Source organism: Chiloscyllium plagiosum, chromosome 12, assembly GCF_004010195.1.
Source record: "Chiloscyllium plagiosum isolate BGI_BamShark_2017 chromosome 12, ASM401019v2, whole genome shotgun sequence".
Classification (NCBI taxonomy): Eukaryota; Metazoa; Chordata; class Chondrichthyes; order Orectolobiformes; family Hemiscylliidae; genus Chiloscyllium; species Chiloscyllium plagiosum.
The window spans coordinates 36,375,099-36,395,264 of NC_057721.1; the positions used below are offsets into that span (position 1 = coordinate 36,375,099).

The following is a 20,166-nucleotide window of genomic DNA, read 5'->3' on the forward strand; positions in this document are numbered from 1 at the left end:
AGTTAGTGCTTGGAAAAGTGGTAATGACATTGAGTTCCAGTGTTTGTGCAGCAGCCGCCAGCTGATCTTCAGCAGAGTGCTCTAGTGCCCTTTTAATAACTTTACCCGCCCTCTGTTTATTTGCTTACACCCATTTGGGTTTTGCCAGAACGTACAGTTATTTCAGTGGATAAAGCCAACCACAATTATTGAAGCTCATCAGCTTGGCTCTTATTGCAATACTTTGTTTAGCGGGGGGGGAACCTGTTCCAAAAATAATCTCGAGAAAGGAACATTCCTGTTATTTAAAGCTGGGCATTAGGAGCAGTCATGAGTGTTGTGTGTGTGTTATTGACACCCTCTAGTGCTCATTGGCGGCTCTTTTGACCTGGTAGGCGCCAGCATTAGCTGACACTCGGGACACCAGCTCGACTATTCACTGACTAAACCGTGAATAATATACTTTGCAAGTCGTTTATTTATATGTGTATATATAATTTGTAATGGGGGCGGCTGACAGTTCCAACCTTCCTATTTTCCAGTCTGATAATTCGTTGTTGGAGATTCTCCCCCCCCCCCCCGGCAAGTTGCACGCGGTGATTAAAGTCTAGTTCAGGTTCTCCTGAAAGTTGTCAGTTTGTGAAGCTTTCAATCTGAGGCAGCGATGGACTGACTGTTGAAGGTTGGCCGCTTACCTCTACCCCCGAGAAAAAAAAAGGGACTCTCGTCAGCAACCATTCGTTTCAACAAATATTTTTTTTCTGAGCAGCGAGACATTAAAAGGGGGTGGCTCCTAATCGCGCTGGTTTTATTTTTGGATTGCAGCTGCCGGAGAGCGAGGAGAGAAAGTGTTCTTCTTTCTGATTAGAGGGGCGGTTTCTGAGTGTGGAAAATTTCCCTGCGATTGAATCCTCCTTCTCGGAAGAGAGAGGGACGCAGGCAGCTAGTGACTGGCTCACTGTGTGTGTGTGTGTGAGAGAGAGAGAGAGGACTGGGGATGTCGCTGCTGTGTGCTGACTGATTCCAGTTCCCACACCATACAAGCCCATGGCTCCCTCAGTCTGGACGTGAGCGGACAACCGGAGGAGGCCGGTCGTATAAATCCCCCTCCCTCCGGGCTGCAATTCCATTATTGCAGTTTTTTAAAAAATATATTATTTTTGACAGTGGGCAGGCCTACGTGGTGTCTGAGCCGGAGGGAGCAGCTTCTCTTAGACCCAAGCCAAGGCGGCTGTGAGTGCCGAAGGATGAGTTTGAGCGTGAAATTCAGCATCTTCCTGCTTCTGTCTGAGCGGATGCTCAGCACCGCCACTCACCTTTCCAACCAAGGTAAGAGTCAGAGAGAGAGACGGGCCAGTCGGGAAAGTGTTAGCTTCTCACTGACACCTTTTTTATTAAACTTTCACAGCTCCCCAAACAGCCCGGTCCCTATCCGGAGCACTGCGGTTTACCGTTAGTTCTGGGGTCAGGACCCAAGGACCCTTTTTTAAAAAAAAACAATCCAAAAATTATAAGATGTGTTGAGCAAAACTGGCCTGGTATTTTCTCTAATCTCAATTTCGCCGGTTCCCCGCAGATCCGCGCTATCTTGGACATAGATGGATAGTGCAGTTATATCTGCACCATCATCTGACAGCATCACCTTCCCTAAGTTTGCAGAATGGACCTGAACGGATGGAAGATGGCCATGATAGACGCGATTGATATTTGTGCCTAGTTTCTTTAGGGTTAATTCGCGCCTGAAGCGTAATCCCGATTTTGACTTCAGTAAACTGTCGATCGTTAACATTCCTTGTTCCAGTGTTACTTTAATATAATTCTAGTTTGTGGATGCTAGCTGTGACATTTTCCCCAAAATTAACACACACAGTTAAAGCTGCAGTAGCAAGTTTATTGGACGATTGCAGAGTTTATAAGTATGTCGCTTTAACTTAGCAGGTTGATTCCATTAGGTAACATGAAATTTTCTCTATGCTGGTTAACTAGAGATAATACTCTTGTATTATCAAGTTAGATGCCAGGCTGAGATTGACGGGTGATATTGTATTTTAAACCGTATTGTTAAACTGTGTTGATTCCCAAGGCCCAACAAAAGCTCTTCATTTGGCCTTCATAATTGAGATTTTCCATAAGTAGATTATAGCAAAATGTTCAGAGTTCAGGATCGGCCTTATTTTGAGTTGATGTTGAGGAAGTTGGACGAAAGATTTTTATCAAATAGTTTCAATTTAAAACAAATAATATTGATTGTTTATACTACAGATGATGTATTTTGAGCTGTTGAAGGTTCTTTGTCCCTTGAGACAATCCCAAGGTTAAACCATGATATGAGCCCTTTTCCAAAAGTAGTGTAGTTTAATGTAAACTTGTGTTTAATTATGGTAAAAATTAAACTATATAGTTGTGGAATGTAGAGTTACGTCCATAGAGGTTTTTTTAATCATCTGTGCAAATAGCCCATGAATTCTCTTCATTAATGAAATTGTCATCCTCTGGATTCAGCATACCTTTACTAATGCTGTTAATTGAATTAAAGGATGGACCAAGCACCTTATGGAAGTATTACTGAAAATATCAAATCAATTAGCTTTTTTTTTGCATTCTATTGGTAGTGATTATTTTGTATTCCTCAATTTGATTTTGTTACTATGTGGATACAATTGCTGAAATTTAAAGTTGAATAATCACTTAATTTTCATGTTTTAATTGCATTTTCTCATTCAGTATCTTTTGGAAATAAAATACTAATGAACTTTCATCACTTTAACCAAGGGTTTCATGATTGCATTTTAATTTTATTTTAGATATATTAATCAAAGGCAGCAATGAAACAAAAACTGTTTCCTGTGTAACTGAATACATATATTAAAGTATCATTAAAATTTTCCCAGTCTGATTTTGATTTTTAAAACCATACTTTGACCATATGCAGTCATTGTATCAGGTGCATTCAAGTGAAATGTGTTGACCCCAAATTTTCATCTACACATTAGAGTAAAATGCAACACAATATAAGGTTGACAATTTGTCATGGGTTGTCATTTTCAGCTGATAGGTTATAAGAGTTCATGATGCATACTTCTCCAAACTTTAATATGCATCAAATCCTAGTTTTAGAATATTACTTCACTTTGCCAAATTACTATATTTTACTTCACCCTCAAATTGATCAACATTTCATGAGTCCAAAGGACATTTGATGTCAGCTTGGAAAGCTGTACCTTTCAAACAAAGTTAGAAACTACAGTGTAAAGTTGAAAGACAAAACCTTTATAGCAGTAAGGCATGGCTTAACCCTATCCCAATGTTGTAGAATTGATTCCAAAACAGATTAGAAAATGTAATGGGTATTTATTTGCTGCCAAAATAATGGTGCTCCTGCCATTGTTTACATTACAAATAGTGCAGCAGCTTCAGGCACAGGGCAGATGTGTGGTTTTGAAATGTCCATACCCTGCTATATAGGCTGCCTCCTTGGTCATTTATCTGACAAAAGATGGTATCTCCCTGTCTGCTATATGATTGTAATGTATTAATTAGCTTCAAGGTGCAATGTTTGTTCAGTAAATGGGAATTAAACTCCATACCAACTGTTTAAATCTTGTCCACTTCAATCAAACAATTATTTTAAAGCCAAGTTAGTTATTGCTAATCACCATATGAGAATAGACAATTAACTGTTTGAATGAATAAGATTCCATTAGTTCAAAGTTAGTCATTGTCATCTTTGGCTCGTTCAAAAATATAAAACTTCAAATTATTACTGATTTTGCTTTTATCTATCTCAATCCAATCAATCTATCTATTTGTTTCTCTTTCAATACCTGGTACACTGACTATACATACACTCTTCCTTTGTCCACTGTTATGTTGCAATCCTTCAACTTTCAGTTGACACACAATTGCTTGTCATGTTCCATTAGGACCCCACTGCCCTTGTTGGGGGTTTTCATTGTTCTGTTGTCACCTCTCAATTTCAGCAAATTGCCACAAAATTAAGATTCTGCACATGCAAGGGGAAATCTAACTGATTATACTGTTAAATGCACTGCTGCAACAAATTGCCTTGAGTTGGAATGATGAATGCAAGTGTAGTTCAACTATTAAGTTTTACCATGTACTTTTTCACATGGATAATATGAATGTTTTTCAAAATCTCTTGAATATACCTATTGAAAGATTAATCATGCTTATGAATTGAGTTATTCTGGAAGTTGTTGTTCTGAAGTTGCGGTGATAAAATATTGACCAAGGTGCAAAATTAGTCAGATACGTCATCAAAATGAAGACATGAACTCAATACATTCAGAGAATTTAAAATGTTTCAATTGATATAATATAGCTATTACATTTCTATTTACTAACCCACTTGTCAGTGAAAAGTCAAAGCTATCGATATCATGCATGTCATTGGTAGGAAAATTCATTGCCCACCTATACCACCTTTACGATATACCCATTGCAAAAATTATGGAAAGTAACAAATATTACCATATCCTTGAGAGAAAAGCTAGTACTTGATTTAAAAACATTTTGTCAATACATTGAGTGGGGAGAAAATTGTGGACACTGACAATTACCAGACTATGTTTAAATGGTATTATTGCTGGACTGTTATTTCAGGGATCCAGGTAATGTTCCAGGGACCTGGGTTTGAATCCTACAAAGGCAGATGGTAGAATTTGAAATCACTAAATATCTGGAATTAAGAGTCTAATTTGGCCGTGAATCCGTTGTTGTTTGTTTTTCCTACAATCTGGTTCACTAATGTCCTTTTATGGAAGGCAACTGCCACCCTCGCCTGGTCAGGCCTCCATGTGAGTCCAGACCCACAGCGATGTGGTTAACTCTTACCTGCCCTCTGGGCAATTAGGGAAGGGCAATAAATGCTGGCCCAGCCAGTAATGCTCTCATCCTGTGAGTGAGTTTTTTAATAAATGTTATTGGTAAGCTATATGACCAAGGATATATGCTGAGGCATATTAGTATACTGTAAGTGGAAAATATCCATCCGTGCTTTTTAAAATACATAAAGTTTCATTGAAGCAAAAAAATTAACTTGACTCAATGGAATTTTAAGTTTCTGTTGCATGGATTTTAGATAGCTTTCAGGTTCTTATCATCCCCTACTTTACAATGACCCATGATATCTTTAGAAATTTAGCATTTTGTATTGCACACATTTTTAAATAAGTTGGATTCAATTATTAAGTGTATTCAAACATATTCTCATCAAATTTAATTTGTGGATGTGTGGTTTTGCTGGCATTGTTTGCTTATGCTAAGGCAAGCTGTTTGCACTTTCATCTGTCACCTATGATCAATGAGGTTCACATCAGCATAGAATTAAATTCTTTTTGAAGTGGAAGAGTCAAGAACATCATTTGAGGGGAAATTATTTTACTTGGTAAAATATGCATATTTTACAGTATTCAAAACTTTTTACAATTGCTGTAGAAGCATTTGAAATCTTTTCATCTATTCATTTATTTTCTTCTTGGGTTTGTCTGTAATGGTTATCATTATGACTAATTGTAATGATTGTCACACTATTTAAGGCTGTTAGCAAGAGGAACCAGGTATGCCTTTTGGTAATTTTATTTCTGTCCATTGCAATGCCACACTATGTAACATTGTCCTCTATCCCTGTTCTGTCACTGAAATTAGCATTATACTCGGTACCAATGGACTTAGCAATGTTGTATTTCTAATCTAAATTTCAAAATAAACTGACAGCACTTTATATGCCTGCACTCTTTTTTTAAAATGCCAAAATGGAGGCAAGAGAGGTTTGAAATCAATTTCAAAAATTGTAAACTAATAGGGTAAAAGTTTATTTCTGTGAATTTTTTTGGCAAGATGTTAATGTTGGTTTGGTCTTGTCATTTGTGACTCTAGTCACTGCCATAAGAAAGCTACAAAGATCACACCTGAATGCATTTTATTAATGTTGAATGCAATGCTAGATGTGTAACACCTAAACTATGCAGATTTCTCATCTCTCTTCTCTTCCCCCCCCCCCCCCATCCAATCAATTAGTTTCTACTCTGTTGGCTTATAGATGTAAATTATTTCAAAATAGTCATTGATAAGTTAGTGACGTAGAATAATGTTCACGTGCATAATCTCTGGCACTCTTTTCTTTCTAAACAAACTTTTTGGAGTATACATTTTTGCTTTTGGTTAATGTGGCTTTTGTGAGCTTTTATTTAAATCTAGTGCTGCCAAACCTTTCCAGAATTGTGATAATTTCTCTCTCAAGATAGTTGTGAATGTTTGTTAAAAATCAAAACACTGCCCATGTTCCATTTGATATGCAACTAAATGCACATTGATAGTAGTTAATTTGACATCAACACAATAGTGCATTGCAGAATTAAATACACAACTTGTCATACATTTTCCAATCAGTGTAAAACATTGACTTTTTTGTACAGTAACTATTCTTTGAGCATATTTTATCTGTTCAACATGTGTGCAATTGAAACCAACTAGTCTACTTTTCCCTGTAGCCTTGGAATTTTGGCTTCAGTCCTTCAATCCCCTTTTGAAAGCCCTGATCAGATTGGCCTTTACCATACTTTAGTGCACTGCAAATCCTAATAATTCATTGATTAAAGCTATTTCTTCAATGTGTCACCTGCTCGGGGAGGTGATGGCCTAATCATGTTATCATTGAACTGTTAATCCAGAGATCCAGATAATGTTCTGGGCACCTGGGTTTGAATCCCGCCATGGCAGAATTTAATTCAATTTTTTTTTTAAAACTGTAACGATTATTGGAAAAACCCATCTGGTTCACTAATGCCCTTTTAGGGAAAGAAACTGCCATCCTTACTGGGTTTGGCCTCCATGTTGTGGGTCTGGAGTTACAATGTTACAATGACTGCCCTTTAAGCAATTAGGGATGTGCAACAAATGCTGGTCCAGCCAGTGACACTCTTCTCCCATGAATGAATGAATTTCATTCATTCTGTGAATTATTTTTTTTTAAAAAGTCACTTTTTTTAGTTCTTTTGCCATTCATCTTCAATCAGGTATCTTGACTGTTCTACTAATAGAAACAGTTTCACCCTAATGACTCTGTACAAACTTCCCACAATTTTGATGAGTGCCATATAATCTCCCCTCAACTAACTTCTAAAGAAAGTAGTCCCAGATTATCCAATCTATGTAACTGAAGTCATTAATCTTTGGAACTGCTCTTAAAATTTTTCTGGCCCTCTCATTCTGCCTAAAACTGGTCGCATTGTTTGTGGTGAGGCCAAACTAGCGTTTTATTAAGGTTTACTATAATTTGCTTTACTGCTCTGCCTTTTCTTGAATAAAACCCAGAATCTTGTAATGCCTTATTAAACATGTTTTTTTTTTCTCAAACAGTCTTGTTGCTTCCTATAACTTGTACTTGTGCATGCCTTGGGACCTCTAATCCTGCACTTCTGTTTGAATTGTACTCTTCAGTTTATATACTACTGCCTCAGCCCTAGGGACCAAGATTTGATTCCAGCCTCTGGCAACTGTCTGTGAAATTTGCACATTCTCTTTGTGCCTGGCGGGGGGGGTTCCTCTGGGTGCTCCAGTTTCCTCCTACAGTCCAAAGATGTGCAAGTTAGGTGAATTGGCTATGGGAAAAACAGGGTTATTGGGATGGTTTAGATTGGAGTGGGATGCTATTTGGGGGGATGGTGTGGGCTGAATGGGCTCCTTCCAGTTGTGGGGATTCTGTAATATTGTTTCTTCCTTTGTAGCAAAATATGTCACTTCAAACTTTTTTCTAATTGCATCCACCACTCGTCTGTCTATTTCTCAGCTTCTGTAAGTCCTCCTGGAGTCTGTCATAAACATCCTCTTCCTTCACAATAATTCCAAGTTTTGTCATCAACAGATTTTGAAATTCTGCCCTGGATATTTGTGTTGTATTAAAAGTGCTGCTCATATTAACAACCTTTGGGGATCCCCACTAGATGCCTATCTTCTCCAGACTGTTGTGTAGTTGCATAATTTCTGCAGTATAATGTGACAAAAAATCTGCATATATCATACCTAGGGGTATTTGGTGTCTTAATGACTTTTTTAAAATTAGGGTTGTTTTTAGTGTGGGACCATTTAATGTACTTGAATAATTATAGTTGCATTACATGTTGAGCTTGTTACACTGACGCATGATTACTTTTGAAGGACATAAAGACTGCTTGTTTTGATTAAAAATCCATGCTGAATACAAATCTTATCTGTCTCTATCATGGGTAAACTTCTGGAGGCTTTAATCCAGGCTGGAATTAATATTCCATTAGAAGCTTTAAGTTAATTAAAGGTGTCCAGTGTGCATTTTTAAGAATGAATCTTGACTGACCAATCATCATGTGTTTTATGGAGAGTAAATACAGTGGTTGTTCTGTAGTTATATTTAAGTGTTTGAAAAAGTGAAGTATAGGAGATTTTTAGGATGAGCATGATTTTAAAAAATGGAACTGCATGGATAGGAAGTTGATTGAAGCAGAGTAATGGTTAGCAAATGTATTTTGGATTGGACTGTAAATTATATCGTGTTTGGATTTTCTATCTCCAGTTCAATATTTTAGTGCACTGACTGCAAGTGGTATTGTAATGGTAATGTCACTGGGCTAATAAAAGGTTCAGGCTAATGTGTTGGAGACAGAGAGGGTTTTAAAGTGTACCATGATCTGGAATGTGCAAACAGATTCAATATAACTTTCAAAGTAAAATTGGATATTTACTTAGCCTGCAAGAATATGGCAGATTAGTTCCATTTGGCCAGTCTTGTCTGTGTTAGATTGCCAGAAGAGTTGAGCCATTTTCCCTATAATTTATCAAAGTCTGTCCACTTCCAATAAGTATTGAATATTCATTTGAAAGTTCTTGAGGAATCTGATTCTTTCCAGTATGCTCCTGATTTAAAACCAGTTGCTGTGAGTTAATTTCTCTTTTCTCTCATTTGCTAGTTATTTTAAAATTGATTTGCTCAGATCACATCACCCTGCATAGCAAAACAACTGTCCAATCAATTGACTGAACTGATCCTCAATATAAGTCAGCAGCTAGTGTCTTAATTTACTGGTATTTATGTAATGAATGATTACAGATGAAAGCAATCTTGTAACTTGCTTTAATTAGAATTAGTCTACTTCCGAAGTGCTCCAATGTCACTTCAGTTCTGGCTTTGCAATGTTTCCGGTGCTGTGGCCATGTTCCATGATTATTTGCATGGCTTTGATTTCCCTATCTGAAGCTTTGCCTCGTGGTAGCTGCCTGTAATGGCGATGTATGCTCAGGTGGTTAGAAGTCTTGTTCTGTTTTAGATTTCCCAACCTTTTAATGGCACTTTTTTTTTTCTTTGAAATTTTCTCACTTCCACCATAAATTTCAACTTTACTCATGGAACTTCTGATATATATTTTCCCTCTGGCTGAAAGTTGACTTGAAGTCACATTTACAATTTATTGATGATCAATAATTGAGCACACTTGGATGTTACAAATTGCTGGCAATGTTCTAGCTCCATGTGACTTTAAGAATGCACTTGCATTTCAGATTGGAGAAGAGAGCTTTTACCGTCAACTGTAGGTTTTACTTTGATGAATCTTGCCATGAATTTCTCTTCTGTGCATCCTTTTTGAAGTTTCGGCTTTCCCAGCTGTTGACTGATTTAAGTGAGTAGCCTTTGTAAATCTGTCTAAAGATTTCTTCAAAGCTCATAGGAATCTAAACTGATGCTCACCATGTTATATGATAAATCTTCACAGCCAGCTTTGGTGAAAGCTACAGCAAGTAGATTTATTGCTACCATTCTGCTTTTTTCCCTAAGATTGGGATCTGGACTAGAGGTAGAGGAAAACAACAAGATAGACTAATGAGAAGTAGCCATTGTCTTAAGTAGAGTTGTATTGGAATAGTATATTGGATTGGAAAATTGCATATCACTCTGCTTTTCCTCTTCACCTTTAAAAGGCAGGAATCTTAGACCACTTGGCCAGACATCAGTATTGAGGAAATTGTTGCAATCTGAATTAAGGATGGGATGATGGAACTGCTTGAATATTTTGTGTGCCAAGCAGAACCAACTTGAATTCAAGGCAGGTAGGTCATGCCAAACACACGCCATTGAATGTTTTTGAATTGTTAACTTAAGGTAGTAGACAAGGCAATGTCTGTAAATTTTGTTTATAAAATGCCTTTGGGAAGTCTGTATAAAGTCTCATACGAGAGATTGTTAACTAAGATGGAAGCCCACAGGAGTGGTGGCAAATTACTAACATGGCTGGGAAAGTGGTTGAGTGGCAGGTGACAGAAGGGATAACGGGAACGTACTCAAATTGGCAGGATCTGACCAGTGATGTCCCACAAGACTGTTTTAGGGCCTCAATTGTTCATAGTATTTAGTTATGACTTGGATAATGGCATAATAGTCATACCTAAACATGTTGGTGACACAAAAGCAGCATTATAGATAGTGTTACCATAAAATTAAAGGGAAATTGGGATGCTACATGAATGGACAAAACTGTGGCAGATGGAGTTCAATATTAGAAAGTAAGGTTGTCCATTTTAGACCAATAAATTCAAGGTATGAAGTTAAACAGTGGATGTCCAAAGAGACTGAGGGGTAAGAGGAGAGTGGGTTTAAGTACATAATCTTTAAAATATCATGAATAGATGCCGAAACGAATCAAGAATGCTAATGGAATGCTAGCTCTTATATCTAAAGGGGTAGATAGGTTGGAGTATAAGGATGTGGACGTTTTGCTGCAGTTATACAAAACCCGAGTTCACGCCACTTGGAGTATCATGAGCAGATCTGAGCATCACACCTTCGGATATATTGGCTTTGGAGTGAATACAGTATAGTTAACAAGAATGAAACCTGGACTATATTTTTTAGATTAGATTACTTAGTGTGGAAATAGGCCCTTCGGCCCAACAAGTCCACGCTGAAGCACAACCCATCCAGACCCATTCCCCTACATTTATCCCTTCACCTAACACTACGGGCAATTTAGCATGGCCAATTCACCTACCTGCACATTTTTGGACTGTGGGAGGAAACCAGAGCACTTGGAGAACACCCGCACAGACGCTGGGAGAATGTGCAAACTCCACACAGTCAGTCACCTGAGGCAGGAATTGAACCTGGGTCTCTGGCACTGAGAGGCAGCAGTGCTAACCACTGTGCCACCATGCCATCCACCAACTTTAGGGGTCAAGTTATGAGGAGTGATTGTACAAGTTAGACCTGTTTTCTCTAGACTTTTAAAAGGTGAAAAAGGATGATTTGATTACAATCAGGAAAAGACAGGGTAGGCAAATAAATTATTTCTGTTGGTTGGTTGGGAATTCTAGAACTAGAGGGCATTGTCTGAGAATTAGGGCTGGCCTGTTCAGGATATATTATGAAGTGGAAGATGTTTGGAACTCTCTTCCAGAAACATCTGTGGATGCTGGATCAGTTAATTTTAAACCTGGGGTAGATAGTTAAGACAAAGTCTTGGCATTCTTCATAAAGCGTGATGCTCTGTGCCATATGCAGTGCTTCAGCTGAGACTTGAGCAGTGATTTGCAAATGTTTTACTTTATTTTTGCATTCAATGCTCTATTTGCAAACTATTTTAATTCATACAGCACTTTCATGTAATAAAAAATCTCAAGTTATTGAAAAGCATGAAAGACAAATTACAACTGCACGAGAAATATTTTTAATCTTTTCAAATGGTGTGCTTCAGTGACAAGGCCAGTATTTGGTGGCCATCTTTTCATTGTTCTGGATAGGAGTGCCAGGCTATTTAGAGGGCATGTTAGAGTTGAACACACTGCTGTACATCTGGGGTCACATATCAACCAGGTCAGTAACTTTCTTTCCTTGAAAGATATTTGTGAACCAGTTGGGACTTTGCAACAACTGATGGTCACCATCACAGAAACTAGTTTCACACTTGAGATTTATTCATTGAATTTAAGTTCAATCCATTCTCATGGTGGGATTTAGACCCATCTATCCAGTGTGTTCGCTTTGATCTCTGGATTATTTATCCACTGACATTATTGCTTTGCTACTGGCCTTTGAAAGGAGGTTGAAAGAATAGTTCTTGATGTGAATCTGCTCAGCAGGCCATCTCCAGCTCAAATGACTTCAAGCAAAAAAGTCTAGTTAAGTGTCTGGCCCTGTTGCCATGGAGAGGATCGAGTCAGTTTGAAAAGGGTCTAGGATCGTGACTTCTGTTTTTCCCAGTATTTAATTGGTGGAAATTTCTATTCATTTGGTACTGGATGTTGGACAAGTAGTCTAATAAGCTAGCAACATTGGAGCCATCTAGAGTGGCATTAAAGTAAAGCTTGTGCCTGCATATATTTGGAAACTGTGCTGTTGAGTTATGTCACTGCTAGACACTATGTAGCAATTGAATGGGTATCCTGAGGCAAAGCCTTTGAATAGGAGAGGTAATATTTAGAAATGAGAAGTGAAGTTTTTGTGTGATTTTTCTAATAATGGTTAGATCAGAGTGGGCAAAAGTTGAGTGAGTTGGCAGTATTCAGACTACATCTGGTTAACTGTATTCAAGTCTGTAAATGGCTCAAACGATGAGGAAAAACTTACCTTTCGTTGCAATGGCATAGGATGTCATTTCTGACTTTGAGAACCATTTTGTTACTGTGGTAGAAATGTGATGAAAGGGATTCCAATCTAGACTTGTGGGGAAGATGAGTTTGGATACGGGAATTGACACTACATTGAAGAAAAGAAGGCTAGTGCTGCTTTGTAAGGGCAATAGGGATAAGACTTTGTATCTTTGAGAGGGATTTTGAAGCCATCTTCAAGGCGAAAGTTGCCCTGTCTATGACTTGCTCTGTTGTCATCCAAGATTTGTAAATATCCACCTGGCCGCCGCTGCCTCTTTGCACTCTTATTGTAATCTGAATAGTACTGGTTTGATAAGTAAAATTACAGGATTCTATGAACAAGAGTGAGACTCCTTACTTAGTTAACACAAAAGGGGCATCACAAGGATTGTGGGCTGAATAGTATCCTTTTGTTCTGTTAATTTGTTGCAGTCTTTTAAGAAAAACTGCCATGTTTCTGAGAACAGTGATGTGAGCAAAAATGTGTTGGGGTGGGGAGAACCTCCTTAGCTTTGAGTCCTGAATGAAATAACTAATAAGGTGATGTATGTCATGTTTTATGTATAACTAATGTTAATTACGAATAATTGAATTAACTTGCTTCATCTGAACAACTGCAGTCACCAGCAAACCCAATGTTTTTTTTAAATACCAAAAACTTTCATGTACTTATCCCCGCACTCCGGATTCCTCAACTGTTCCAGAATCTTCCATCGGCCTCCGAAATCAGTCTGGCGCCATTACACATGCGCCCGCTACAGCGCCTGTGGCAATAGCCGCCGCGGACGATGACGTCACTTCCGCCCCCACCGACCTCGCAGCCTCCGCGATTGCCGCTCAGACTACTGCCTCCACGATCGCCATGAAGACGATCGCCGACAGATTCGTGACCTCTGCGGCTATGGGGAATAACTCTGTCTCTGTGGTCGCCGCAGCCACTTCCGCCCCCAGTGACGTTACTAACCTACACGACCACAACGCCGCATGTGTCTCCACCCCCACGTGTCAGGTAGCTGTAACAGAGAACTTATGCAGCATTTATAAAGAATTGCTACTTCCATATCCGCCACAGATTCACCTGTACCTCCACACATATCATCTATTGCATCCTCTGTACCCGATGTGGCCTCCTCTATATTGGGGAGACAGGCCGCCTACTTGCGGAGCGTTTCAGAGAACACCTCTGGGACACCCAGACCAACCAACCCAACCACCCTGTGGCTCAACACTCCAACTCCCCCTCCCACTCCACCAAGGATGTGCAGGTCTTTGGACTCCTCCATCGCCAGACCACAACACGACGGTCGGAGGAAGAGCGCCTCATCTTCCGCCTAGGAACCCTCCAACCACAAGGGATGAACTCAGATTTCACCAGTTTCCTCATTTCCCCTCCCCCCACCTTGTCTCTGTCAAATCCATCTAACTCAGCTCCGCCTTCCTAACCTGCAATCTTCTTCCTGACCTCTCTACCCTTCCACTCCAGTCTGACCTATCACCCTCACCTTGACCTCTTTCCACCTATCGCATTTCCAACTCCCCTCCCCCAAGTCCCTCCTCCCTACCTTTTATCTTAGCCTGCTGGACACACTTTCCTCATTCCTGAAGAAGGGCTTATGCCCGAAACGTCAATTCTCCTGTTCCCTGGATGCTGCCTGACCTGCTGCGCTGTTCCAGCAACACATTTTCATTTCTAGGATCTCTACCACTTTAATCGATCACACCATATTTCCTGAAATAAATTCAGACGCTGGATTGCCTGTCAGACATAGTGATAATTACTGGAATGTCTTTCGAAATTAAATCATTAAGGAAACAATGGCACCAAGAATTAATTGATTTTTGCACATATTTAAGGAAAGTAAGGCTTCGATTTTCTAAAATATTACCTAATAACAGCTCGTTTGACCAGATTAGTTAGGCCAAGTCAATGTAGCAATGCCATGTAAATAAGAATATCTTGTCACCTTTCTCAATATATATGTTTCATGTTAATAACACTTTTTAAATTATAAAATGACTCCAATGTTTAAGCATGTTCATTGTTTCAGAGGGCAGCAAAAAAAATCATAATACTGGAAGGCCATTCCCCTGAAATATTAACTATTCTGATTCCTGATCCGACTGATATCTCTGGGGAATAATTACTTTTCCATGTGAAATCTGGATCTCTCAAGTTACACAATCTATTAAGTATTATAAACCTTATTTCTCGCACCCAACATTAATGTTATGAGTAATAGAATGCAATGAGCACACCAAAAAGATGATGGAATTAAGATTGATCTCACCGATTTGACAGCTGCTCTCCAGATATTAATAACATAATGGGTCGGGTTTAATGAAACTTCAAGAACTCGCACTACTTTAGCTCTTCTGGCCTTAACTCGCTCTCGGAAGTCATTCTGTCATGATCTGCTCCAGTTCTTGGGTCGAAGCTCCCCTGGTTTCCATAGCTGCACTCCGTATTCTCTCCCAATACTAGATCTAGCTTTAAGCTTGCGCTACACAAATTTGTTTTCTTCTGCATTTCTGTTGTTTCAGATTTCCAGTATCCATGGTATAATTTTTTTTAAATTCTGAACCTGTCACCTTTAGTGCAATCCTGTTCAGAACTGTTAATGTTTAGAAAGAAACACCCCACTGTAAACTAAGAACTGTGCTACAATATTTCTTTTCTGAAAAAAAGTATAGAAAGAACTAAATTAAGGCAATGTCAACTTTGATTTATAGTTACCCACAATAAACTAGTGTTACTTTTTTCGTTCCACTACAAACCCTTTTAAGAAATTATAACTAGTTTGATGATTCATTCACAGCTTCTGGGATCAATCCATGCTATGTGTCTTCCAGCAGATTGTAGCATCAATTTGAGTGTTCTAGCTGTTTTGAGCATCTATCATTCAGGTTTTGGTGGAATAACCCTCTAATACTGATCTAGTACTTCAATTGTGGATGCTTCAGCTCCTTGTTCAGTGTGTTGGCTGATGTCTAAATGTTTTCTGACAGCCTCCAAGCTGAGTTTGATTGCTTTCTGTCATAAAGGTCTGAAGACCACTAGATTTCTTCTGGCTGCAAACTAGGTAAACATTCCAGGTGCTATTCCCAACACAAACCAAATTGAGCTTTGGCTGCAACTGCATTTTGTGTAGAGAATGAATTGCGCATGTCCCACGCTTGAGCTACAGTTGACTAACTAACAATCCTCTCCTTTTGACTTCTTAATCCAGTGAGAGGCAATCAACTCCAAAACAAACTTGCAACTGCCTATTTACTGAGCAACCACCCAGGGAGCCTGAAACGGCAACAACATCTTCTCTCATTAGCCATCTCTATGACAATGTGGCATGTTTTGGGATTTGGCGCATCTGAGTCAACTTTAAGTGAAATTTAAGGATATGGGAAAATAAATAGGGTGCACTCTAATTCATGAAGATTAGATGCACAGAAATTCAAATTAATTTAAGTGCAAATCCATAACTCTGCAGCCATTATGAATGCAGTCCATTACAGCCCTCTTCCCCGAATTGGTAACTTTAGCTTCTTCCATGGCGATTATAGATAGAGATTAATAGGTCATCCATTGTTTCATGTTTAAGCTTTTAACTTTAACCTTAAAAACAAATGCAGGCTACTTTTAAAATGTAAAAACCCATGTTTGAGGTTTAAAAAGCACTATTTAGTGGAGCATTAAGTTGCAGCGCAACACTACAAATGTGGAGAATTAATTCTGTCCCAATACTACAAAATTATAAAGTGTTAGAAAAATCCAACAGGTCTGGCTGTATTTGTGGAAAAACAGGTCTGAAGTTCCAAACAATCATATCTGCTGAATTTGTCCATAACATTTGTAATTTAAAAAAAGTCCCGTATTTGCAATTTTTTCTTTCAATATTCAACAGTAGCATTGACACGGATGTTAATGATAAAATGAACATCAAAGGAAGTCCATTATGATTCCATGCAAGTGTATTTGCGTGTGGTTTAAAAACATGTGAAATATATTGTGATTTCTTTCTTTCCTCTGTCATGCTGCCTTATCAATAAACAAGCTAGCATTGTATGACAGCATGCTCAGTATGTTCAACATTCAATGAAATCTAATCATCTTTATTTGTTTAGCTGATAAAGATGTACATAGCAAATCGCAGCGCTCAGTACTATACATGCCAAATTCAGTTTTTAAAATTGTTTCAATTGAAGTTTTTAATGTTATTTTAACATTGAATGAATGTCCTTTCTTTGACTTCCATCATGTATTCGATGATACCTATTTAGGGAAGCATTTCTTATTGCACTTGATCATTCTCTATACTCACCTTTTTACTGGAAATCTTCTATTGATGAAGCAGGTTCTGTGCATGCTATTTCATATGTGGCTCAGCACATGCAGCATTAGTACATTTCACAGCCATCCCTCTATATCAAACTCTCGTTCCTCTTTCTCTTGTTTTTACAATGCAAGTTGCCAGAAATGTAAATTTGTGTGATGTCAATGGGCATTTGAGTTTGGTTTAATTTCTAAGTGGAATTAAGGATTGAGAAAAGGAAATGGGTGAACTAGAGTAAGACTCTATAGAATAGAACTAGAGGGAGAAAGGACTTGTTAAAAGGGAGGAATGTTCTTTCAACCTATTTTTAACATCTAGGAAACATCCAAGAGCAATTTGAGACCACGGTTGAAATTCCAGTTTAAATTGCTTCATTTCTGCTGTGGACTGGCATTTCAGGACTGTAAGTTGCTTAATTAACAGGATTCATTCATGGTCTTTAAATAGCTGCAATGTGCTCTGATATACTTGTCAGGTAAATCCAGCGATACCTTGAACTTTACTTTGGGACCTGATTAGTGAGTGTCTGCTTTTGTGAAGCTAATGGCAGAGCAGTATAAATATTCCAAGGTGTGGTAATTGGCAGCTGGTGATGTACCTAATCCTTGCCTTATTTGTGATTTTTGTTTTTAAAAATACCCTGTTAAAGGCTGGTGTTGTGAACTTACATTTTTTCCAGCAAATAAAAATTGGTTAGTGGTGGTATTGGTACATCTCTTTTGTGTATAACTTTAGCAGGAAAAATCTAACACATTCCCAACTTATTTTGATCATTTGGTTTAGAGTGAAGGCAGCTGTGTTCTATATTACAGAACTAATCCACACAGAACAGTTTTCCCAAATGAGTCAAACTTGAGCAGAATGTGGACGCTTGCTCTTCCAAATAAACCTGCCGGGGGCTCTACCCTGTGTAATGAATAGATTTTACAAAGGAATGTATGGAAATTTTGGAGGTGCATAGATTTCAATCAAATATTTTACTGTAAGACTTAAACTAGGTACCACAATAGTCATACAGCATGGAAACGGGGCCTTCTGCCCAACCCATCCATGCTGACCAAATGAAACTAATCCCATTTGCCTGCGTTGGGCCCATTTCCCTCAACCTTTCCTATTCATATAACTGTCCAAATAGCTTTGAAACATTGCAGTACTTGCATCTACCACTTCCTCACTGTTCATTCCACATACACACCACCCTCGGTGAAAAAGTTGTCCCTCCAGTGTTTCTCAAAGCTTTTTCCCCTTTTGTGCCCTAATTTTGAACTCTGCTATCCTAGGGGGTTAAAAAAAACCTTTTATTATTCACCTTATTTATCCACTTCATGATTTTTATAAGCCTCTGTAGGGTAATCCCAGGGAAAATAGGCCTAGCCTCTCCTTATAACTCAAACCCTCTAGTCCCGGTAATATCCTTGTCAATCTTTTCTACACTTTTCCCAATTTAATAATTTCCTACAGCAATGTGATCAGAACTGTACACGGTATTCAAAACGTGGCCTCACTAATGTTCTGCACAACCTCCACATGATGTCCCAACTCCTATGCTCAGTGCTCTGACATCTGAAGGCACGCATGTCAAATGCTGCCTTCACCACTCTGTCTACCTATGAAGCCACCTTCAGGAGCTATGTACCTGAACCCCTGTTCAACAATACTCCCTAGGGCCCTACCATTAACTCTAAGAGGGAGGAAATTGCCAGGGCATTGTACAAAATCCTTGTCTCTCCTTTACTCACAGGAGAGGTTCCAGAAGACTGGAGTAGAGCCAATGTTCTATCTTTTAAGAAGAATAGCAGGGGTAATCCAAACAATTACAGGCCACGAACCTTATGTCAGTGGTAGGGAAACTATTGAATAAGATACTGAGGAATAAGACTTGCTGTCATTTGGAAACAGTATGGGCTTACGCTGACTGTTAATGGCTTTCTGCAGAGAAGGCAATTTCCTCAATTTTGAGAGACATGACAAAGATTGAGGGCAGGGTGGTAGATGCTGTCTATATGGACGTTAGCAAGATCTTTGACAAGGTTCCTCATGTCAGGCTAATACAAAAGGTGAAGTTATATGGGGTCTCTGGAGAGCTGGTAAGGGTTACAGAAGGGTTACAGAACTAGCTTAGTCATTGCAGACAGCAGTGGTAGAAGGGTGTTTTTCTGACTGGAAATCTGTCACCAGTGGTATTCCACAGTGATCAATACTAGGACTGCTATTGGTAATTTTATAATTGTGGATGACAAAGGTTAGAGAAGCTATGGAGTGTGAGGGTTGACCGAGGATACCGCAGGATATGAATAGGCTTGGAGACTTTGGCAGAGAAATCACAGATGGAATTTAATCTGTGGAGTGTTATACTCTGCCTTGTGACTCATGTGTTACAGCAGTAGTTATCTTAGGGCAGCATGGTAGCTGAGTGGTTAGCTCTGCTGCCTCAGCACCAGGGACCCAGGTTCAATTCCAGCCTTTGGTGAGTGTGTGTGTGTGTCTCGTTCTCTGGAGTATGCATGTTCTCTCCTTTTTTGAGAGTGCTCCAATTCCCTGCCACATTCCTAAGATGCAGCAGTGAGTATAGTGGATTCTTTCTTGATCATATGCTTTTGGAGATAAGTCTCTTGATTAAACTTAAAATATAAGCCATAGCTATTAATTTAACCTGGAGCAGTGTTTGTAGAGGAATAAGACGGTGTTATTTTCGGGGTCTGCAGATTGTGAAGGAGCAAAAATGGCCTTAGGAGTGATATGTACTTCTTGTCAGATGTGGGAGTTTAAAGAGAGTTTAAGGGTTACTGCATATTATATCTGCCATATCTAACGGATGCGAATCTTATCAGATCGAGTGGGTCAGTTGGAGAGACAGAAGCAATGAGGAATTTGCAACGCAATAGTATGCGATGGATGGCAGTTATAGGAAGGGGGAAAAGTCTCAGATACAGTCATATAGATGGGTTAACGCCAGGAAGGGTGAGAGAGGTCGGCACCTAGGGCAGGAGTCTTTTGTGGATTATACCCATTTCAAACAGGTATGCTGTTTTGGAAAATGTAGGGAGTGATGGATTCTCAGGGGAATGTAGCACAAACAGCCAAGTTTCTGGTATTGAGACTGGCTCTAATGCAACGAGGGGTACGTCTGCTTCCAAGAGATCAATTGTGTTAGGGGATTCTGTAGTCCGAGGTACAGACAGATGTTTCTGTGGCCAGCAGAGAAAAATCAGAATGGTGTGTTGTT

The 20,166-nt window shown here is 39.0% G+C and overlaps 1 protein-coding gene across 4 annotated transcripts in view; it reads left to right on the forward strand.

Moving 5' to 3' along the window:
• The window catches only part of epha6 (eph receptor A6), a 674,628-nt gene that overhangs the window by 1,996 nt on the left and 652,466 nt on the right, over positions 1–20,166 (forward strand). Inside the window, exons 1-2 of one of the 4 annotated variants that reach the window (XM_043700796.1) lie at positions 4–429; positions 1,147–1,308. In XM_043700796.1, coding sequence (XP_043556731.1) covers positions 1,227–1,308 — 82 coding nt within the window. In that variant the 5' untranslated portion in view covers positions 4–429; positions 1,147–1,226. Of the gene's footprint in view, positions 1–3; positions 430–452; positions 662–1,146; positions 1,309–20,166 lie in introns of those variants that run through there. The other 3 variants (XM_043700794.1, XM_043700795.1, XM_043700793.1) reach the window with 3 other exon arrangements.